Source organism: Myripristis murdjan, chromosome 23 (genome assembly GCF_902150065.1).
Source record: "Myripristis murdjan chromosome 23, fMyrMur1.1, whole genome shotgun sequence".
Taxonomy (NCBI): Eukaryota; Metazoa; Chordata; class Actinopteri; order Holocentriformes; family Holocentridae; genus Myripristis; species Myripristis murdjan.
In genome coordinates, this window is record NC_044002.1 from 8283895 (window position 1) to 8300043 (window position 16149).

Here is a 16149-nt window from a genome sequence, read left to right on the forward strand (position 1 = left end):
ACTCTCCCTCCTCTCTCTCCTGTGGTCAGACAGGCCTGAGGCTCGGGCTCAAAACCACTCTAAAGCACCACCCCTGGTCTGCCCCGCCGCCTCCAGCTCTCTGGAGACCTTTGTCTTTATACAGATAACACACAGTGGCTAACTTTCTTCTCTCCCACCTGACTAGAGTCTCTGTCTCGCTGCCACCACTGCAGGGGAAAAAAAGCGAAATTGCAGATGGCCAATTTAACGGTCGGTTGCCAGAAGCGATGTTAGATCCTTTTGGCGATGGGAGCCGTGCATCACTTTCAGCGGACGGCTTCCACAGGGAGAGGGAGATAGAGCTGCTTCTGCGTGGTCGCTTCACCATCATTCAGCATTTTATATATTTTAATAATTTAATGGCCAATTAGACTGAGAAGAAAGGGAGAAGGGGTGAGATTGAAAGGGAGTGAAAGCGAAGGTTGTATTGGGGATACGCCGGCTGTAAGGAGTGCAGAAATGCACGGCCAAGTAGTTAGACAGACAGGTCCTTAACCAGAAGGTGTCAGGTTCAGTGCCCACAACAGACCTTGTGTCAGGCACAAATGCCCTTGGGCAAGACACTGAACTCCTGACTGCTAGGTAAGACCAGCAGCTAAATGCTTAGGTTAAGTTGTAAAAGATATAAATATCAGACATTTTGCTGATCATGGGTCTACATAGGCTTGAACGATGCCTAAGTGGAGATTCGAATCACGTTATATCACATTTCTTTTAAATTTTTCATCTTACAGCGATTATGCAATTAAATCAACTGGATTCTAGAATTTGTAACTTTGATTGATTATATTTTTCTTCTTGAATCCTTTTCCTTATCTAGTTTTATCTTCATTGAGCAGGGGCTCTTAAATAAAGTCACTGAAGTTCTTAGATGGCACAGCGAATTCAACCACTTAGTTTCACTTCAAAGTCAGGGTTTCTGTGATACTGCGGGTTACTTCAGTTCACCATGTGAAGCATACCACACGCTTTCTTTTCGGATGCAAATCTTCAACTCTTTAATTCTCCAGGATTTGAGTCCGTGGTTCGTGGTTCTAATCCCGACAGTCCCCATAATCTTTTTACAGCTACGCTCCTCCATTTTTCATTTCAGCCTCCATGTTTTCCAGAACGTGAACAAGATGTTTCAGTGGGTCTTTCCTACCCAGAGAGAGACACCAGCTGATGTTTTTTTTAAATCTCTCCGGCTGCTCTCCCTGTTCCCTCAACTGTCTGCAAAACGCACTCAGTGTTAGAGTTTGTCTCTAACGCTCAAGCCCAGTGCATTAGAATAATCTCTGTGGATTTTCACACACATCTTCTTCTCATGCCTGTTTTTTTCTGCCAGGCACACTTGAGTGGAGCTGAAGAGATAGCTGGTATGGCCTAATCTAATAGCAAACCCATTAAGAATGAATGCGGACCTTAACTGTGGTTTAGGCCCTTCTCTGGAGACTGACTCTGTGCCATGGCTGTAACCAAAAAAATCTCCTTGAGATTTCCCTCATGCTCTGGGATTAAAAAAATGCCTCAGAGGCACACTATGGCTGATGTCCTGAACAGGGGCATCCATTCAGGCATAGGACCAACATGGTCCTCCATCTCAAGACAACATTATTGTCCTGATGTATGTTTGTGTACAAACAGTAAACCATGACGCTGTTGTTGAGTGAGAACTTTCCAAACTCTTCCAACCATCAACATTTTAGTAACTAAGAATAGCTGCTTTGTTTTTAGCTCAATGATCATGAATTTTTCAGTTTATCCAATGGGTTTTTGAAAGGGTTTCATCAGCCTGAGGGTTATACAACTTCCACTAACACACAGATGAACAAATAATTCTTCAGTTTACACTAACTGGTATGACTTGGATCGATTTATAAATTTCTCTCATGTAGTCAGAGAATCTTGTTTATTTTTTACGAAATTAATGTCCTTTAAAGCCATTAGGGAGGTCTTAATGCTTAATTTTAGTAAGGTTACAATGTTTCTACTGTATTTGGATCTCAATAAAGTTCTTTGAGTAAACTCCCTTTGATTTACAGCCTAGGTTGTGGGTGTTTAAGGTAACCAAACCACCCTCTTCCCCCATTAGCACATAATTTCCTGCAATTTCCAGTTCAATATAGGATTGTAACATATAGCACAAGCTAGACCACTATAGCACTAGACTAGACTACAACTGCATTGCTATGAAATGCTTTCTCTTCTCAAATTGAAATCAAAAGCTTAGTTGGTAGTAATACATAGACTATTTATCCATGAGATTTCTCCACTCAACATTGCAATCAGACTTTTTTTTCTGTGCTCTCCCCGAATTGCTGCTGACATGATGATTGAATGAGCACTGAGGAGGCTCGAATGGTTTGTTGGCCCTCCCTCCCTGCCCACAAAGTATAGCTTACCACATGATATCCGTGCTCAGTGCATGCTTGGACAACCTCATGTGCATGCTTGGAAACCACATTATAAATGTTTTTGTTGTTGTACAGGGACACACTGTGCTCACTTGTCCCAGTGGTGTCCAAAGACTGTGCTGGTCATCATTAAAATACAAGAAAACACACCGTAGTTGGAGACACAAGGTTTTCACTCGACAGTGACGATGTGCTGTATATCCTCTGTTAGAGGATGTATCCTCTGTTTGACGACAGTGCAGCTGCCAGCTGACTGACTGAGGATTGAAACCAAAGTGTGAAACCAATAGAGAAGTTGGGAGGAGGCTGAGTCAGAGCCAACTAAAAACTGCAAGTTCCCAGCAGGGGGTCCTTGTCTCTGGCCAGAAACCGAAGCTTAGAGAGACATGTTTATTCATTCAGTCCAAACCCTGTATGCGAGAGGAATCCCTGCACGGCCTGACAAGTGATTCATGTGCAGAGGAGAAGAAATAAGAAGTCAGCAATAATGAAATACCTATAAACACAGTGAAATCGGCTCAGGAGGAGGTGCATCTGAGTGGGTCTGCGTGTCACAGTGGTTTTGCCGGTGGATGTGCGTCGCTGTGTGCAGCTATCAGAGCTGCTGTGAGATTGTAAGACATGATGTGAACTTGAGCCCCAGCTTGTATGTTCACGGATCAACAGGCTTCGACATGGAACTGCATGTCAATTGGCGCTACATCTCATCCTCCCAGCGGATGGTGCAGCGGTGTCACAAGCCTGTGTCTCCAGCCAGTGGTCCCACTTTTATCGTTCTTATTTTTCTTTCACCTGTGGCCCCCTTTTCCGTTTTGTGTGCTCATAGTATCGCTCACTATGTCTCTTGATATGTTTACATTTATGTTAAGACATTTAAACAATGTTCTTTTCTAGAATTACTTATGATTATTGCGATTATGTTATCTTTCTTTCTTTTTCATAAACAAGACAGAAGCAGCAGGGGGCATTACACCACCGCATCTCCTTATTACTCCCCTTTTACTTCCTTAATATTTAATGGTAATGTAGATTTGTTCACAAGTCCTTTAATTTTCGCATTCTCGCTTGGGCTCACCATATGCTATGAGTATTGAGCCAGAGAGAACACACCATCAAAGGAAACAGAATACAAGATGCAAACATGTTGCATATTAAACACTTAGCATATTGTAAATGCTTTGGTCAAAGTGGAGAAAGTTGTCTAATCTTCGGCTGAGGTGACATTACACAATTTTTCCCAAGATTATAGGCCCAATTTACAGTTAGACAAATGGGGGTAGTCGTCACTTGGTTTTGGTTCAGTTGGAGACGTATAAAGAGAAAAGAGACAATACGTCATAGCAACAGTGTTCCAAATTTGCATTGGCACCACGCTTTGGTGCCACTAAAATTGAAGTCAATAGGACAGACATGGAAAATCCCATTATACACCACTGTACCTCTGCTGTTTGAACTGAAACAGGACAGAGATTGAGCTATATAACAAAGCACACTTTACATAATGCATTCCAGTGTTTTTTGTCCTATGTGCACAGTCTCAAAACTTCAGTCTGTCCCGCAGCTGCCTAGCCTAACGTAAATCCCAGCTCGAGCAAATCAGTGCTAATATTAGCCACATACAAGTTTAAAAAGTACAGTCTGATAAATCACATATGAGCTAGTTAGCAAAAGACTAATTACTTAAATTTACAGCACCTGGTTGAAGCACTAACTTGTTAAATAAGGCATAAATGGAGTTGTGGCAAACTCATGCATATCAATGACAACCACACCAAATTTTACTACTTTTGGTACCAATTTTTGCTGACATATTGTTCCTCCTTTTTTGTTCACTGATACTGTTTAGTTTGGTGTGAAACACTTGGTTTAGTTTGAGGTGGCAAATTGTGTTGTTAGTCATTGTGCATATGTAAGCCTAAAATTCAAAACTCAGCCATTCACCATAATGTGTCCTGTTGTTTTATAATCTGTTTGGAAAAGATGTGTCAAGCAGCCAAGGCTTTACTCAACTCATGGATGTGTGTGTGTGTGTGTGTGTGTGTGTGTGTGTGTGTGTGTGTGTGTGTGTGTGTGTGTGGCATCTCTGGTCCAGATAACTTTTACGGCACCCCAAAGCCTCCGGCTGAGCCCAGTGCTCTGCTGCTAAATGTAACGGACCAGCTGCTGCCGGGCGCCAGACCCAGCTCCGAGGGCAAGAGGAAGCGTAACAAGTCAGTCAGCAACATGGAGAAGGCCAGCATCGAACCCCCCGAGGAGGAAGAGGAGGAGAGACCTGTTGTCAATGGCAACGGTGTTGCTGTCACCCCAGGTCAGCCCCAACAACAACCTATGCAGGCACAGAGGCCAAGGTCACTAAGGCCCGAAGCCTCCTCGTGGCTGCTAGGTTTGAGGTCACACACTGGGTCAAGCCAATCTGCAGAAGGCTATAGTCTTGCTGAAGGCATAGCAACTGTCTCCCCCAGGCTGGTTGCCTAGCAACAGAGAAGCAACAGATTGCTATCACATGGATTTCTTGGAAAATTAGTTTATGGCAGATTAACACCTTTGATTGGTTACATAACTGCTTGGATGTGATGAAAGGTTGACATGATATGTAAAATGTAAATGTTAATTCACTTTCATAATTACTGATTACCTGTGCAGTGCAATCATTTTATGAACATAAGCATTGATCCTTCTGCTCACACACACACACACACACAAAATATAACCTTCATTAGGCATCATTACATAGTATACTGTCTCACTCCCAGATAAGAGGGGACACACATATAATGCCCTGTAAACAGTAAAGAGGCCTGTGGGATTTTTAAAAATCGACTAGGACACTTTATTAAAGTGTATTCACTATGTCGAATTAGCCCTGTCCAAATCACTGTCATCCTCTCCCCAAACTCTGAAAATAGGCAGAACTGGCATTTCACACACTGATTAACTAGCTCTGGTTTATGTACGGACACTTCTTTGTCTCAGATTAAAATAAACAAATAAATAAATAAATAAGTAGATAAATAAATAAATGCTGTGTTACATTATCTCAGAGTAGAACTAATCTTATTCAGAGAAAGATGGTGAATAAGCCACAACTGAATGTACTGTATCTTGTGTGTAGCATTCTACAGAAATATCCAAAAAGTACACTCATACAGTACACACACACACACACACACACACACACACAAATGCAGGGTGAAGCACTGTTAAATGCATTAGCACTGTCCCGTGATCACATGAGTAAATGATCATGAAGGAGGCATTATGAGTTTGATTTTGTGAATCCAAATCCGAAACCATGCTCGGGTCCTGTGACTTCCTAAGCCGGGCTTTATGGCCTGAGGACGGCCTTTCCATTTATCAGGCCTCTCACAATAGGATATAGGTCAGAATTGCATGAAAATTCAGAGACTGGCACCACTTAGTTCCTACATTTAAGCAAGATTTTGGAGATACCGAAGAGAGTCGTGGCATTCTAGGAGTTGTTAAAGGTGACGTTTGTGTGGAAGAGAAGTGAGGTTAACAGGATGAGGTTTTGGTTTTCCTATCACAAGGACCTCAAACAAGGTAGGCCTCCTTATAAGACAATTAGAGCTTTCTCAGATAGTATTCTTTTGATATGCCGTCTTCTGTTGTCTAAAGACCTGAGTTGTTATCTACGTAAGAAACGATGGGGACGACTCCGAATATAGCGCTGTGCAGCTGCAAGAAAATTTAGGCACCGGGAAAGATTTTCAGCTGATTCCTATCGGTGGCTTGGAGATATTCGATAACTGCCATCTCCGGGCTGCACGGCGAGCCATGTTTGGTGTTGGAGTGGGCTGCTCGGCTCAGGGGGAGTTTTGTCTCTAGATGGACAGAGTGTGGGCTGACCAGGAGAGCTGAAGGGGAATCGATAGAACACACCAGGCTCTGTGATCTAAGCAGATAGCTACCTCGATCTTTCCACCCATAGATTATATCTCAATCCCCTGTGCTTCCTTCCCCTTTTTTCTCAACTCCCCTCCACTATCTGTCCCCCGTAACGCACACACACTCAGCATCTTTCTCTTTAACATAGGAACTCTCGTCTTTCTCACTGCCACAACCCAAACTAGGCCGCCTCAGCAAACCCTCTCTCTCTCTTCTCTATTCTTGCCTCTGCTTTTTCTCTCCTTTTCTCTCTTTTCCCCACACCTCTTGTCTCTATTCCCTGTGTCACCACTTTCCTATCTCTAATCTTCGTCTCCTTCTTTTTTCTGCCGTGCTACCTCCGATAGTCCCCCAACACTCAATCAGTCCGTTCCCTCTCTGCGATCCTCTCTTCCCTCACTTCACCGCCTTCGTTCTCCTCATCCCTCTCTCATACCTGAGTGATAGTGTCACGCCTGACTCATCGTGACCCCCTGTGCCCTCAGAGTCGAGCGAGCATGAGGACAAGAGCACAGACGCTTCAGGGGACATCGCCCCGCCGAGCTGCCCAGCAGAGGCTGCCATCGAGGGGCCCAAAGACGAGGGACAGTCCCCCAAGATAACGCTCCCCAAGCCAGAGGAGAACGACGAGCTTGGGCCCCTGCCAGATAACTGGGAGATGGCATACACAGAGAAGGGCGAGGTCTACTTCATAGAGTAAGTGTCAAGGCACCTCAGTGCAGCAGACATCCTCACCTCTACACACACATACATAAACACATACACACTCACACACACACATGAGCGCATAGAGACCATATAGCTGATGGTTGGTGTTTTAATCAGATTTACAGCTCCCCTGAAAAACATTATTCTGGCAGGGGAGAAAAAGGGTAAAGTTGGCCCGGCATTTAAGAACCTTTCAGAGCAACAAGCAACCTCTCTCTCTCTCTTTCTCTGTCTCTCTCTATCTCTCTCTCCCTCTCACCCCTTTGCATTGCTATAATGAATTCTTTTGGTTGGCCCTACTGGTTGTACCAGAGCTATGTTATACAAGCTCCGAGGTGCAATTCATTGGAGCTGTTAGTTTTTTACAGCTGCAGTAAAGCTGTGGAGGTGAGTCTTCATTACATCTGAATAATGGAGCTGTTGTGCGGCGTGTCATGGCCAGATGAACATGTTTTGCGCGTGTGTGTGTGTGTGTGTGGTAGGAAGGGATGGGGCAGTTATGTGTGCAGATATCCATGCGTGTGGATATGGCGTCCTGTGCACGATCAACAAATGAAGCAATAAAAAGAAATTATTTCTCTATTAGCAAAGTTTTTATTGAATCATTCAATCATTTAAGTCATTAGTCTGAGTTTCTCTGCCGCATCGTCTGAATCCCAGCGCATTCCACCGCATCATAAACTGCTAGAAACTGCACGGCAATGCCAGACTAAGAAATGAGGCGACGGTGGCGCAAGCCTTAATGCAGTTGTCAGCCCGCCAGACGCACGTTGCCTCTTCATGTGTATTCGCCACTGAGGCAGACTTTTAATTCCCTCCACTACAGACAACCCACCATATGTCTCCTCCCCCAAACAGCGAAACCTCATGCTCCCACATCCATCAAGCACATTATGGAGCTAATGCAGTTAGCCCGCCGAATTTGTAGCTTCAAGTTTTTTCTGGAGGTAAGTGATGCGGTGCCAAAGTGATGCTGGTTGCCAAGAGGACGCTTTCCTTTGATTGGCCTCCATACGAGATCAATTCGTTTATCCGCAATCCTTGAAGAGAGGCAGTGATGGAGAGGAAGCGGTGGAGGGAGAAAGAGATGGATGGAACAGAGAAAGCAATTGTGAGAAAGAGTGAAGATAGAGAGAGAGTTTGAGTATATGTGGTTCTGTTACGAATAAAAGGGAAGAAGAGCGGGCGGAAAAGAGAAAAAAGGGTGAGGGGATCTGAGGAACAGGAGCAGAGATGGAGGGAGCCATGTCCGTCTTCCCTGAGGATCTTTTCACCTTCTCACCTCATTTTACTGTAGGCACTTTGTATGTCCCCTTCCCTCCTCCTCCCTCCTGTTGGTCTGTCACCGTGAAGGGAGGCCATTGTGCCTCCACAGCCTCAGATGAGCTGAGGAGATGCATCAAGTTTCCTTGGCACACCATCATATCTGATCTAGATCCAGCTCGCTCTCCCTCTCTCTCTCTCTCTCACTCTCTCTGCCCGAGGCTCGGGATGGATCTGCCAAGCCCACAGCTGTTCCCCTCCATCACTACCTCAGTCACCCCTCTATCCTCCCCTTGCTCCCCTTTGCCTTCCGCGCCGCTCTCCCCGCTAATGAGAAACAGTGAGCAAATTAAAAGTATCGATTGCCATTTTGTTAACCTAAAGCTTTTTTTTTTCCCTCTCTATCTCGTCACCTTTTGGAGGCGTGCACGCGAGGGAGCCTCTGCTTTCCTCTGTGAAATGATTCTGTGGCTGAATTAAGAATCCACCACCCTCTTTCTCGCTCCCTGCCAAACCTCCTCTCTCTCACCATCTATCACACACTCTCTCACTCTCTCTCTCTCTCTCTCTCTCTCTCTGTCGTGTCTTCACAGCCACAACACCAAGACAACATCGTGGCTGGACCCGAGGCTAGCCAAGAAGGCGAAACCGCCTGAGGAATGCAAAGAGGATGGTGAGTACTGTGTCTCTATCTTCTGTCGTCTTCCTCGTCCGTGTTTTTTCTCATAACATTCATCCATTTTAATGACACAAGTTGCCTCCAAGCATTCCTCTTTACAACATTCAATCCTTGCGTGTGTCTTGATCTCATTAGCTGCATATGATATAATTTCCTCACACACACCGGACCTCTGTAAGTTGATGCAAGGAAAGTAGATCTGCTGACTTCACAGCCTTTTTGTGCTCGATGATGTTGATGGCAGTGTTGGAGGATTGCTTCATTTTGGCATTTGGGTGCCACCTGAGTTGTGCGTTGAGTGATGTTGATGTGTGTGTGTGTGTGTGTGTGTGTGTGTGTGTGTGTGTGTGTCCGCCCTGGTTGCTGTGGGTAGGAAGCCCCGCAGTGTGTGTGTCTTAAAACACAGGTCCGGCGGGGCTGGAGGTTACAGAGAGCTCTTTATTCTCCACTGAGAGAGGAGAAAGACATGGAGTGTCCTTCAGCCACCCACCCACCCACACATGCAATGAACACACATGCACACTAAAAAGGAGGGAGAAGGATGAATGTCATTGTGGTTTATAGAAAAGCGCACATATATGGGCTGTATCATCTATCTCCTCGACTCCCCTCCTTCCCATCATTCTTTGTTTTTGTGTGCAGCCGGGAAGAGATTTATAGTCTGAATAATAGACAGCGAGGTAGTGGAGCTCGGTAGAAGGTAGTTTGAGATGGCCAGAGACAACGGATGAGAAATGACAGCTTTGAATGTGTGTGTGTGCGTGCCTTTCTTGGTGTATGTTCCTGGCGGGGGTGTGTTTGTATGCGTGTAAATGCTTAAGCGCCCGGCTAGAGTTTCGCTAAAAATACATTTGGCACCCACACACGCACACAGATACAGATATGCGTGCACAAACAGAGAGATGGTGCCAAAGAGGTGCAGTCCTGGGTCAAATAGTATTCGCAAATAAGTCGTAAGCGTTTGATTTAACCTGCCTGCTGTGCCAGATGAGTGGGCTCCACCACACGGGACAATATGGTGAGTACCAGAAAGTTCAGATGTCAATACGTTTAAAAGTCAAGGATATTTTGCGTGATTGACACCCTACCTGACACTAGCCGGACTGTCCGGCTTGAGGAAACCCTACGCATTTTCTCGCTGAGCAGGTTAAAACAAATGTTAAGAATTATTTGCAGATATTATTTGACTCAGAGCAGATGGAGTGTTGATAGAGGGGGAAATGGCAGCTAGTCTGAAAACATTTGCACTGTGTGTGGCATTAAACACGGAAACTGTTCCTGTTGACACATTGCCCCTTTAATCCTTCAAATAGAATTACCATCGCAGTCCTCCGCTTAATTCGAAGACGCGGCTGCCACTGTAGTTGCTTAAACTCCCTTCCCTCTCTCAATCGCGAGACATGAAAGGCACAGAGATCTCTGAGAAATGATGAAATGACACAAACAAAGACAGGGAGGCCTTTGAGGAATTAGTCAAAATGTAATTGTGCTTTTATCTCCAGTGCTTCCAATCCCATTTATCCACCAAGGACGCTCCATGCGAGGAGATGCACTGGTGTTTGTGAAGATTGTTATTGATCTCGCTGGGTGCCTCATCCATTTAGTCTCAAGCTCAAGGAATCAGGGTGAAGCAGGACAGTCCAGCATGGAGCAACTTGCCGTCTCTGGGTCTGCAGGGGGTCTGTGTAAACACGTCTCAGTGGGTTGGCCTCCAAAACTGGACGCTTTTATGAGTTGGTCATGAGGGTGTGTGTGTGTGTGTGTGTGTGTGTGTGTGTGTGTATGTGTGTACTGTAAGTGTGGGTGTTTTGGGTACTTCAAACTTTGACAGCCTTGTGGCACTAGCCACCCCTGAGAGCTGAGTTAGAGAGAGAAAAGCTGCCTCTGTATATTTGGTATTGATTTGTCCAAGAGGACCGTGTGTGTGTGTGTGTGTGTGTGTGTGTGTGTTTGTGTGTGTGTCCATGTTTGGGCCGGAGCCATGCTCCGATAAGCGCTAACAGGATCACAGGGTGGGGTCTGTGAGCTGTGACGGGACAACAGCCTGAAAGGAGGAGGAGGAGGAGGAGGAGGAGAGCTAGACCGCTAACTGATGCTTTGAGTATGATGGGAACAACACAAACACGCACAGTAAAGACAACTTGTTTCCTCTCATGTTTAAAGCCATCTGCAACATATACAACCATAGTCTGTCGAGATGCGCAGGGAAATGTCTGTTCGATTTGGTGTGCTGATTCCAACATGTTCAAAGGCGCGTCAACGCCAGTGAGAGAGCACTCGACATCAGAGGCGCCTTGTAGTTACATAACAAACTCTATATTTCTCTCTCTGCCTCCATCTTTCTCACCTCCTCTCTCTACCTCCATATCCATCACTGCCCCCCCCCCCCCCCCCCCCCCCCCCCCCCCCCCCACTCCTCCCACCCTCCTATCTCCCTGTTTTGTTTTGGTAGAGGAGAAGAAATAGGACAGGCTCCATACAGAAGCTCGCTGCTCGCTTTAATTCCCCTCTTTCTCACCCTCTTTTAAAGTTTTCTTGTTTTGTTTTGTTTTTTTTTCCAGTGCTGCCAAATATTTGTTGGCTGGGAAAAAGGAAGGCAGTCCCACCATTGTTTCACTTGATTCTTTACTTATTCCTGTACCTGCCTTTTTTCTTTTTTTTTTTTTCCGCCTCAGGTATACCAAAGCAAGTAGCAAGAATCCCCCTGATAAATGAATTTAAAGCAGAGAAAAACTGTAATAGCTGTTGTTAGTCACTGTTTCAACATGTTTCATCAGAAGACACAGTGTCCTATCTGGAGAACTTAAGCACATATGACACAGAATGTATATTTATGAACAGTCGGAGTGTTAAGACATGAGGGAGTTTGTCTTTGATGGCGGTATGGTTTTGAAGGATGTTAAGCGTTTTATAATGCCTCTTTGTCTCTCGTCTGCCTGACTTTGTCTCTCTTGCTCCCAGCAGACGGCACTCATGTGCATGCGGAGATCGGCGAAACGAGACGTGTAATTACATTCTAGTCATGTGAAGCTCCGTCTGGGCAAAGAGACAAAGTTATCATCATCTCTCGCAGGCCACTGTTGGGCTTCCTTCTCCTCTCCTTTCCAGGGGAAATTGCAGGGTCCTTGTTTTTTCTTACCCCTACAGTAAAGAAATGAAAAGAAGTGGAAAAAAGGAAAAAAAGTGTCTTGTGTGTTTCCTGCAGTACATCATCTGTTATGTTAGAAAGATGCTACAAGGCAAAGACGCGCCGGCCTGGGAAATGTTGTCTGTCCTGTTCACTCAGTTGTCCTTTTAGCTGGCTCGCAGGGGACTCACGGATAGATGCGGTAATGATAAGACGCTGGAAGTTATTCGAGGACACCGAATGGCGTGTTGACCTAAACACACTTTCACCACACACACACACACACACACGCGCTCGTGTTACCCTTCGCCTGACGTGCGTACGTACACTGATCGCATGTGCAGTCCTGCAGGTGAGTTATGACGGCAGGAGAAGCGCAGCGCCCTTCTTCACCTTGAGACTTCTGCAGCAGTCGGAGTGGAGTAATAGGGGTAAGGGCTGGCGTAGCTGTCGGCAACATGATTGATGGGTATATTTTGAGAACATCCCCACCAGAGCATGCCTGAGGCCTGGAGATTGGAAGGAGGATTCAAAAGACTGCGACTCGTGCAGCTTGTGCCTGTGTGTGTGTGTGTGTGTGTGTGTGTGTCCGTGTATCTGTGCGTGCTGAATTAGCTGTCATTGTGTGCACATCGGCTGCAGTGTGTTTTTCTAAGTGAAATATTTGCTGTAGCTGCAGTATTACTTATTGCTCTCCCTGTTCAGAATTACTTTAAGGCCTCCATGCTTTATTAGAGTGACAGGAAAGTTAGAGGGAGACGGAGTTGTGGCGCGCAATCAGGGTCAAAGGTCAGGCCTGCTTTGCATGGTAAGTAGCCCTGCTGTTTGATCCACTAAGTTACTTCTCTGTGCAGTATCTCCCTCTTTGTCTAATACAAAGCACTTAAGCATATAAAGGTCTTGACTTCATATTATCCGTTTCAACATGATGCAGAATAATTCGGCATTAAACAATTCAAAGCAATGCAGAATTATGTAATTGCATTTTACACTACAAGTCCCAGTTTTTACTCACATTTCAGTCCTTTTTACATGTTTGTTTGTCTGTTCTGACTCTAATTGAGTTAGAAATTATTTGAATCTAATTAACCCTAATGCATAATTTTATCTAATGAACAGCATCCAGGAGGCTATTATAAAACAAGCTATTTTACATAACTATCCTATTTAACACGAAACAAAAGGCTCTCGCAAAACAGAGTTTTTCTTTTCTGCTCGTGACCCCATAGGGATGAGTAGTGGCTGCAGTGCAGTGATATTATCGGAAAGAGAAAGGAAAACAGAGGGTCAGGAGAGTTTCTGAGAGTGTGTTTGTTTCTTTGTGTACCTGCGTAAGTGTTTAGCTTTGAGCTAGTCTAATAAAACAGAACAAGGAGCCAAAGGAGGGGTGAAATACAACCAAGTGCCAAGTCACAGTTCAGTAACATCCGCTCCTTTCCCCGGCACGTCTTGATCAGCCACAATCTCTGTGAAGTCAGTTTTGCTCATTTTTACTCTGGCATTTTAGAATAATAATACTATTAACAACAAAATCAATAATAACAACAACAACAACAACAGCAATAATAATGGATTACATTTATACAGGTACTTTATATAGTACTGTATCTTGGTATCCAAATCGCTTCACTGTGAAGGGGGCACCAATGTGTAGCACCCACCTGGGTGATGTGCAATAGCAACTTTGGACCAGAAAGCCCACCACACACCAGCTATTCTGCCTATCCTGTTCTCAGTCAGAGATGGGTAGGCGACTGGCATGTGAGACTTTCCATCAGAGGGAATGTAAGACCAATTATTTCTTCATACAGCACGGACACTTTTAACAGGAGGAAAGACAAATCACGGAAAAAATGCCAGCTAAATGAAATGGAGCACTTTTGCCCGACAGGAATTTAGTGAACTAATTTATCATCAGGTGTGTGACTGGTACAATGACCTTCCCCATATTATTTTTTTAATCATCTTTTAGCTGACATGGATAAAGCAGCACTTTGAAGTCATTTGCATTCGTTTTAGCCTGCTTGGAGAACCAGATGGGTGGAGTTAAGGACACAGCATCAGGACAGTTTTGATAAAGTCAGGTATGAGGTCAGTCACAGGAATGAAATGGACCTGCAAATAATTTCCCCTGGTTGTGTCAACCTGTGGCAGTTCCAGGGTTATCACAGCAAAACGAAGAATATTTACATTTACAATATAATTCACTAAAGAAATTAGTCCAGTTTATGTTTAGTTTGAGTTTAATGATGGCTGGTCTAATCACAGGTTTCATTTTCACCATTATTATCCCCCTACACATAGTCCTGACAGTTACACAATTCAATGTTAACTCTATGATAAGAAAAAAAAATCCACACTCAGAGGTGCCTGGGGCAAAGTCCTATCAAATGAGGGACTGTGTATGTGTCTACTGTCGGTGCATGACATGAAAACATTTGCAAACCCCAGGTCTAAATCCTTAGGGGTGAACTCTGCCCCAGCTTTGGGACAGTCCAAGTTGTTTCAGTTGGTTTAACTGTATCCTTTTGTAAATAGATATTTGTTTGCATGTGACTTTACCTCTGTGCTACCTGTCCCTGGGGATTTGTCGCGTATTCGTTATGCAGTTGGCAAAAGTTTGCGCATATACTGAAAGTTACTACTACCTAACTCGCATGCGATACACCCATTGCATTAGGTTGAACGACACTTCTCAGCGAGGGGGATGGCGCTCGTCAGCAGCCCAGTCACGCTCACCTCTGCTCTGCACACACAAAGATAATCACCCCCCGCTGGCCCAACCTCTGTCCCTTAAACAGCATATTATCTCCACGACCACCCTCCGTTCAGCCTTTCTGCCCCAGTGTAAAACAGGGGAAGGTTATTTGCCATCCCTGCCTCAGATGTGGCTCCTCTATGCCAGGCCGCTGCATTATGTGTTTATCCATCAGCAAGCATACCCAAGAAAAATATTGCTTCTGACAACGCTAATGGGTCTCCCTCAAAGGACTCGGCCTTCCTTTCTTTACAACTATGTTGATTGTGCTTTTGATTGTGACAGGCAAGACAGTGATTATCATTACAAAAACAGGCAAATGTTTCTCTTGTTGATTGGAGAGGGAGCTGAGTTTATGAATTATAGGTTGTACTGGATGAGGAAATGTTGATGCTGACTTGTGTTTATGAATGCTTGAAGACCCTCCACAGACATCATGGCTGTGTCACAACTGTTTTTGGTTTGTTTGGTATACTGAACATCGTTCCCGGCAAAAAATGAAAGGAGCATCCAGCATTTTGTGGGGTGTGTGTGTGTGTGTGTGTTTTTAATACAGTTGGGCTTGCCAGACTGAGCATCTGAAAGACAGATCAGCCGTTGTCTATCAGAAGGTAAGGTGAGGCAGTAAAGGTAATATTCGCCCTGATCTACTCAGTGGACTTATTTTCTGAAGGGAGCATAAACCCTGTCTAATCTGAAAATGAACTGATTTCTGCAGACATCAAGATATATATAACGCTTAGTGGGAACCATGCTCTCCGAGTCGGGCTGTATGAATGCTGAGCTGAGCAGATGGCCAGCATGTTCTCTTCATGTTACAGACTCACAGAATGATGTAAACAACACATGATGCCTATATGTGTTTTTTGAAATCGCATACTGGGGGCTCCCAGTTCGTCTGCATTTTACCAATTCTATCATAAAATAATCTAATCTGACAAATACTAGCGCAGAGAAATTGAACCAAATCTGGTAATAGGTTGGCCTAATCCTCTAAATAAACAGTGCTATTATAATTTTCCTTTGATATTTTTGAGTTTGTTTTTTTTTATTCGATTTCTTTTCTTTTAAGTTTGTTTTGCTTTGATGAATAGAACACAGCAGGACTGGAGCAGAACTGTTTATCTAAATCACAAAGAAATGGTGTTTGCCTCATATTAAATGAATTGAAAGGCTGAAATGTTGAATATATTGGACAAAGGCTTATACAAATAAGAAACATAAGCATGGGCATGAAATCAACATGCATATGTGCTTTTCACCATATCAGTTGCAGTTAAATAATTTATGG

At 44.4% G+C, this 16149-nt stretch overlaps 1 protein-coding gene across 3 annotated transcripts in view; it reads left to right on the top strand.

The window, feature by feature from the left end:
* The window catches only part of magi2a (membrane associated guanylate kinase, WW and PDZ domain containing 2a), a 172843-nt gene that overhangs the window by 113124 nt on the left and 43570 nt on the right, over window positions 1-16149 (top strand). For all 3 annotated transcript variants that reach the window (XM_030045815.1, XM_030045816.1, XM_030045817.1), the window contains exons 4-6: window positions 4510-4725; window positions 6809-7019; window positions 8888-8967. In XM_030045815.1, the coding sequence (XP_029901675.1) occupies window positions 4510-4725; window positions 6809-7019; window positions 8888-8967 (507 nt within the window). The remainder of the gene's footprint in view (window positions 1-4509; window positions 4726-6808; window positions 7020-8887; window positions 8968-16149) is intronic.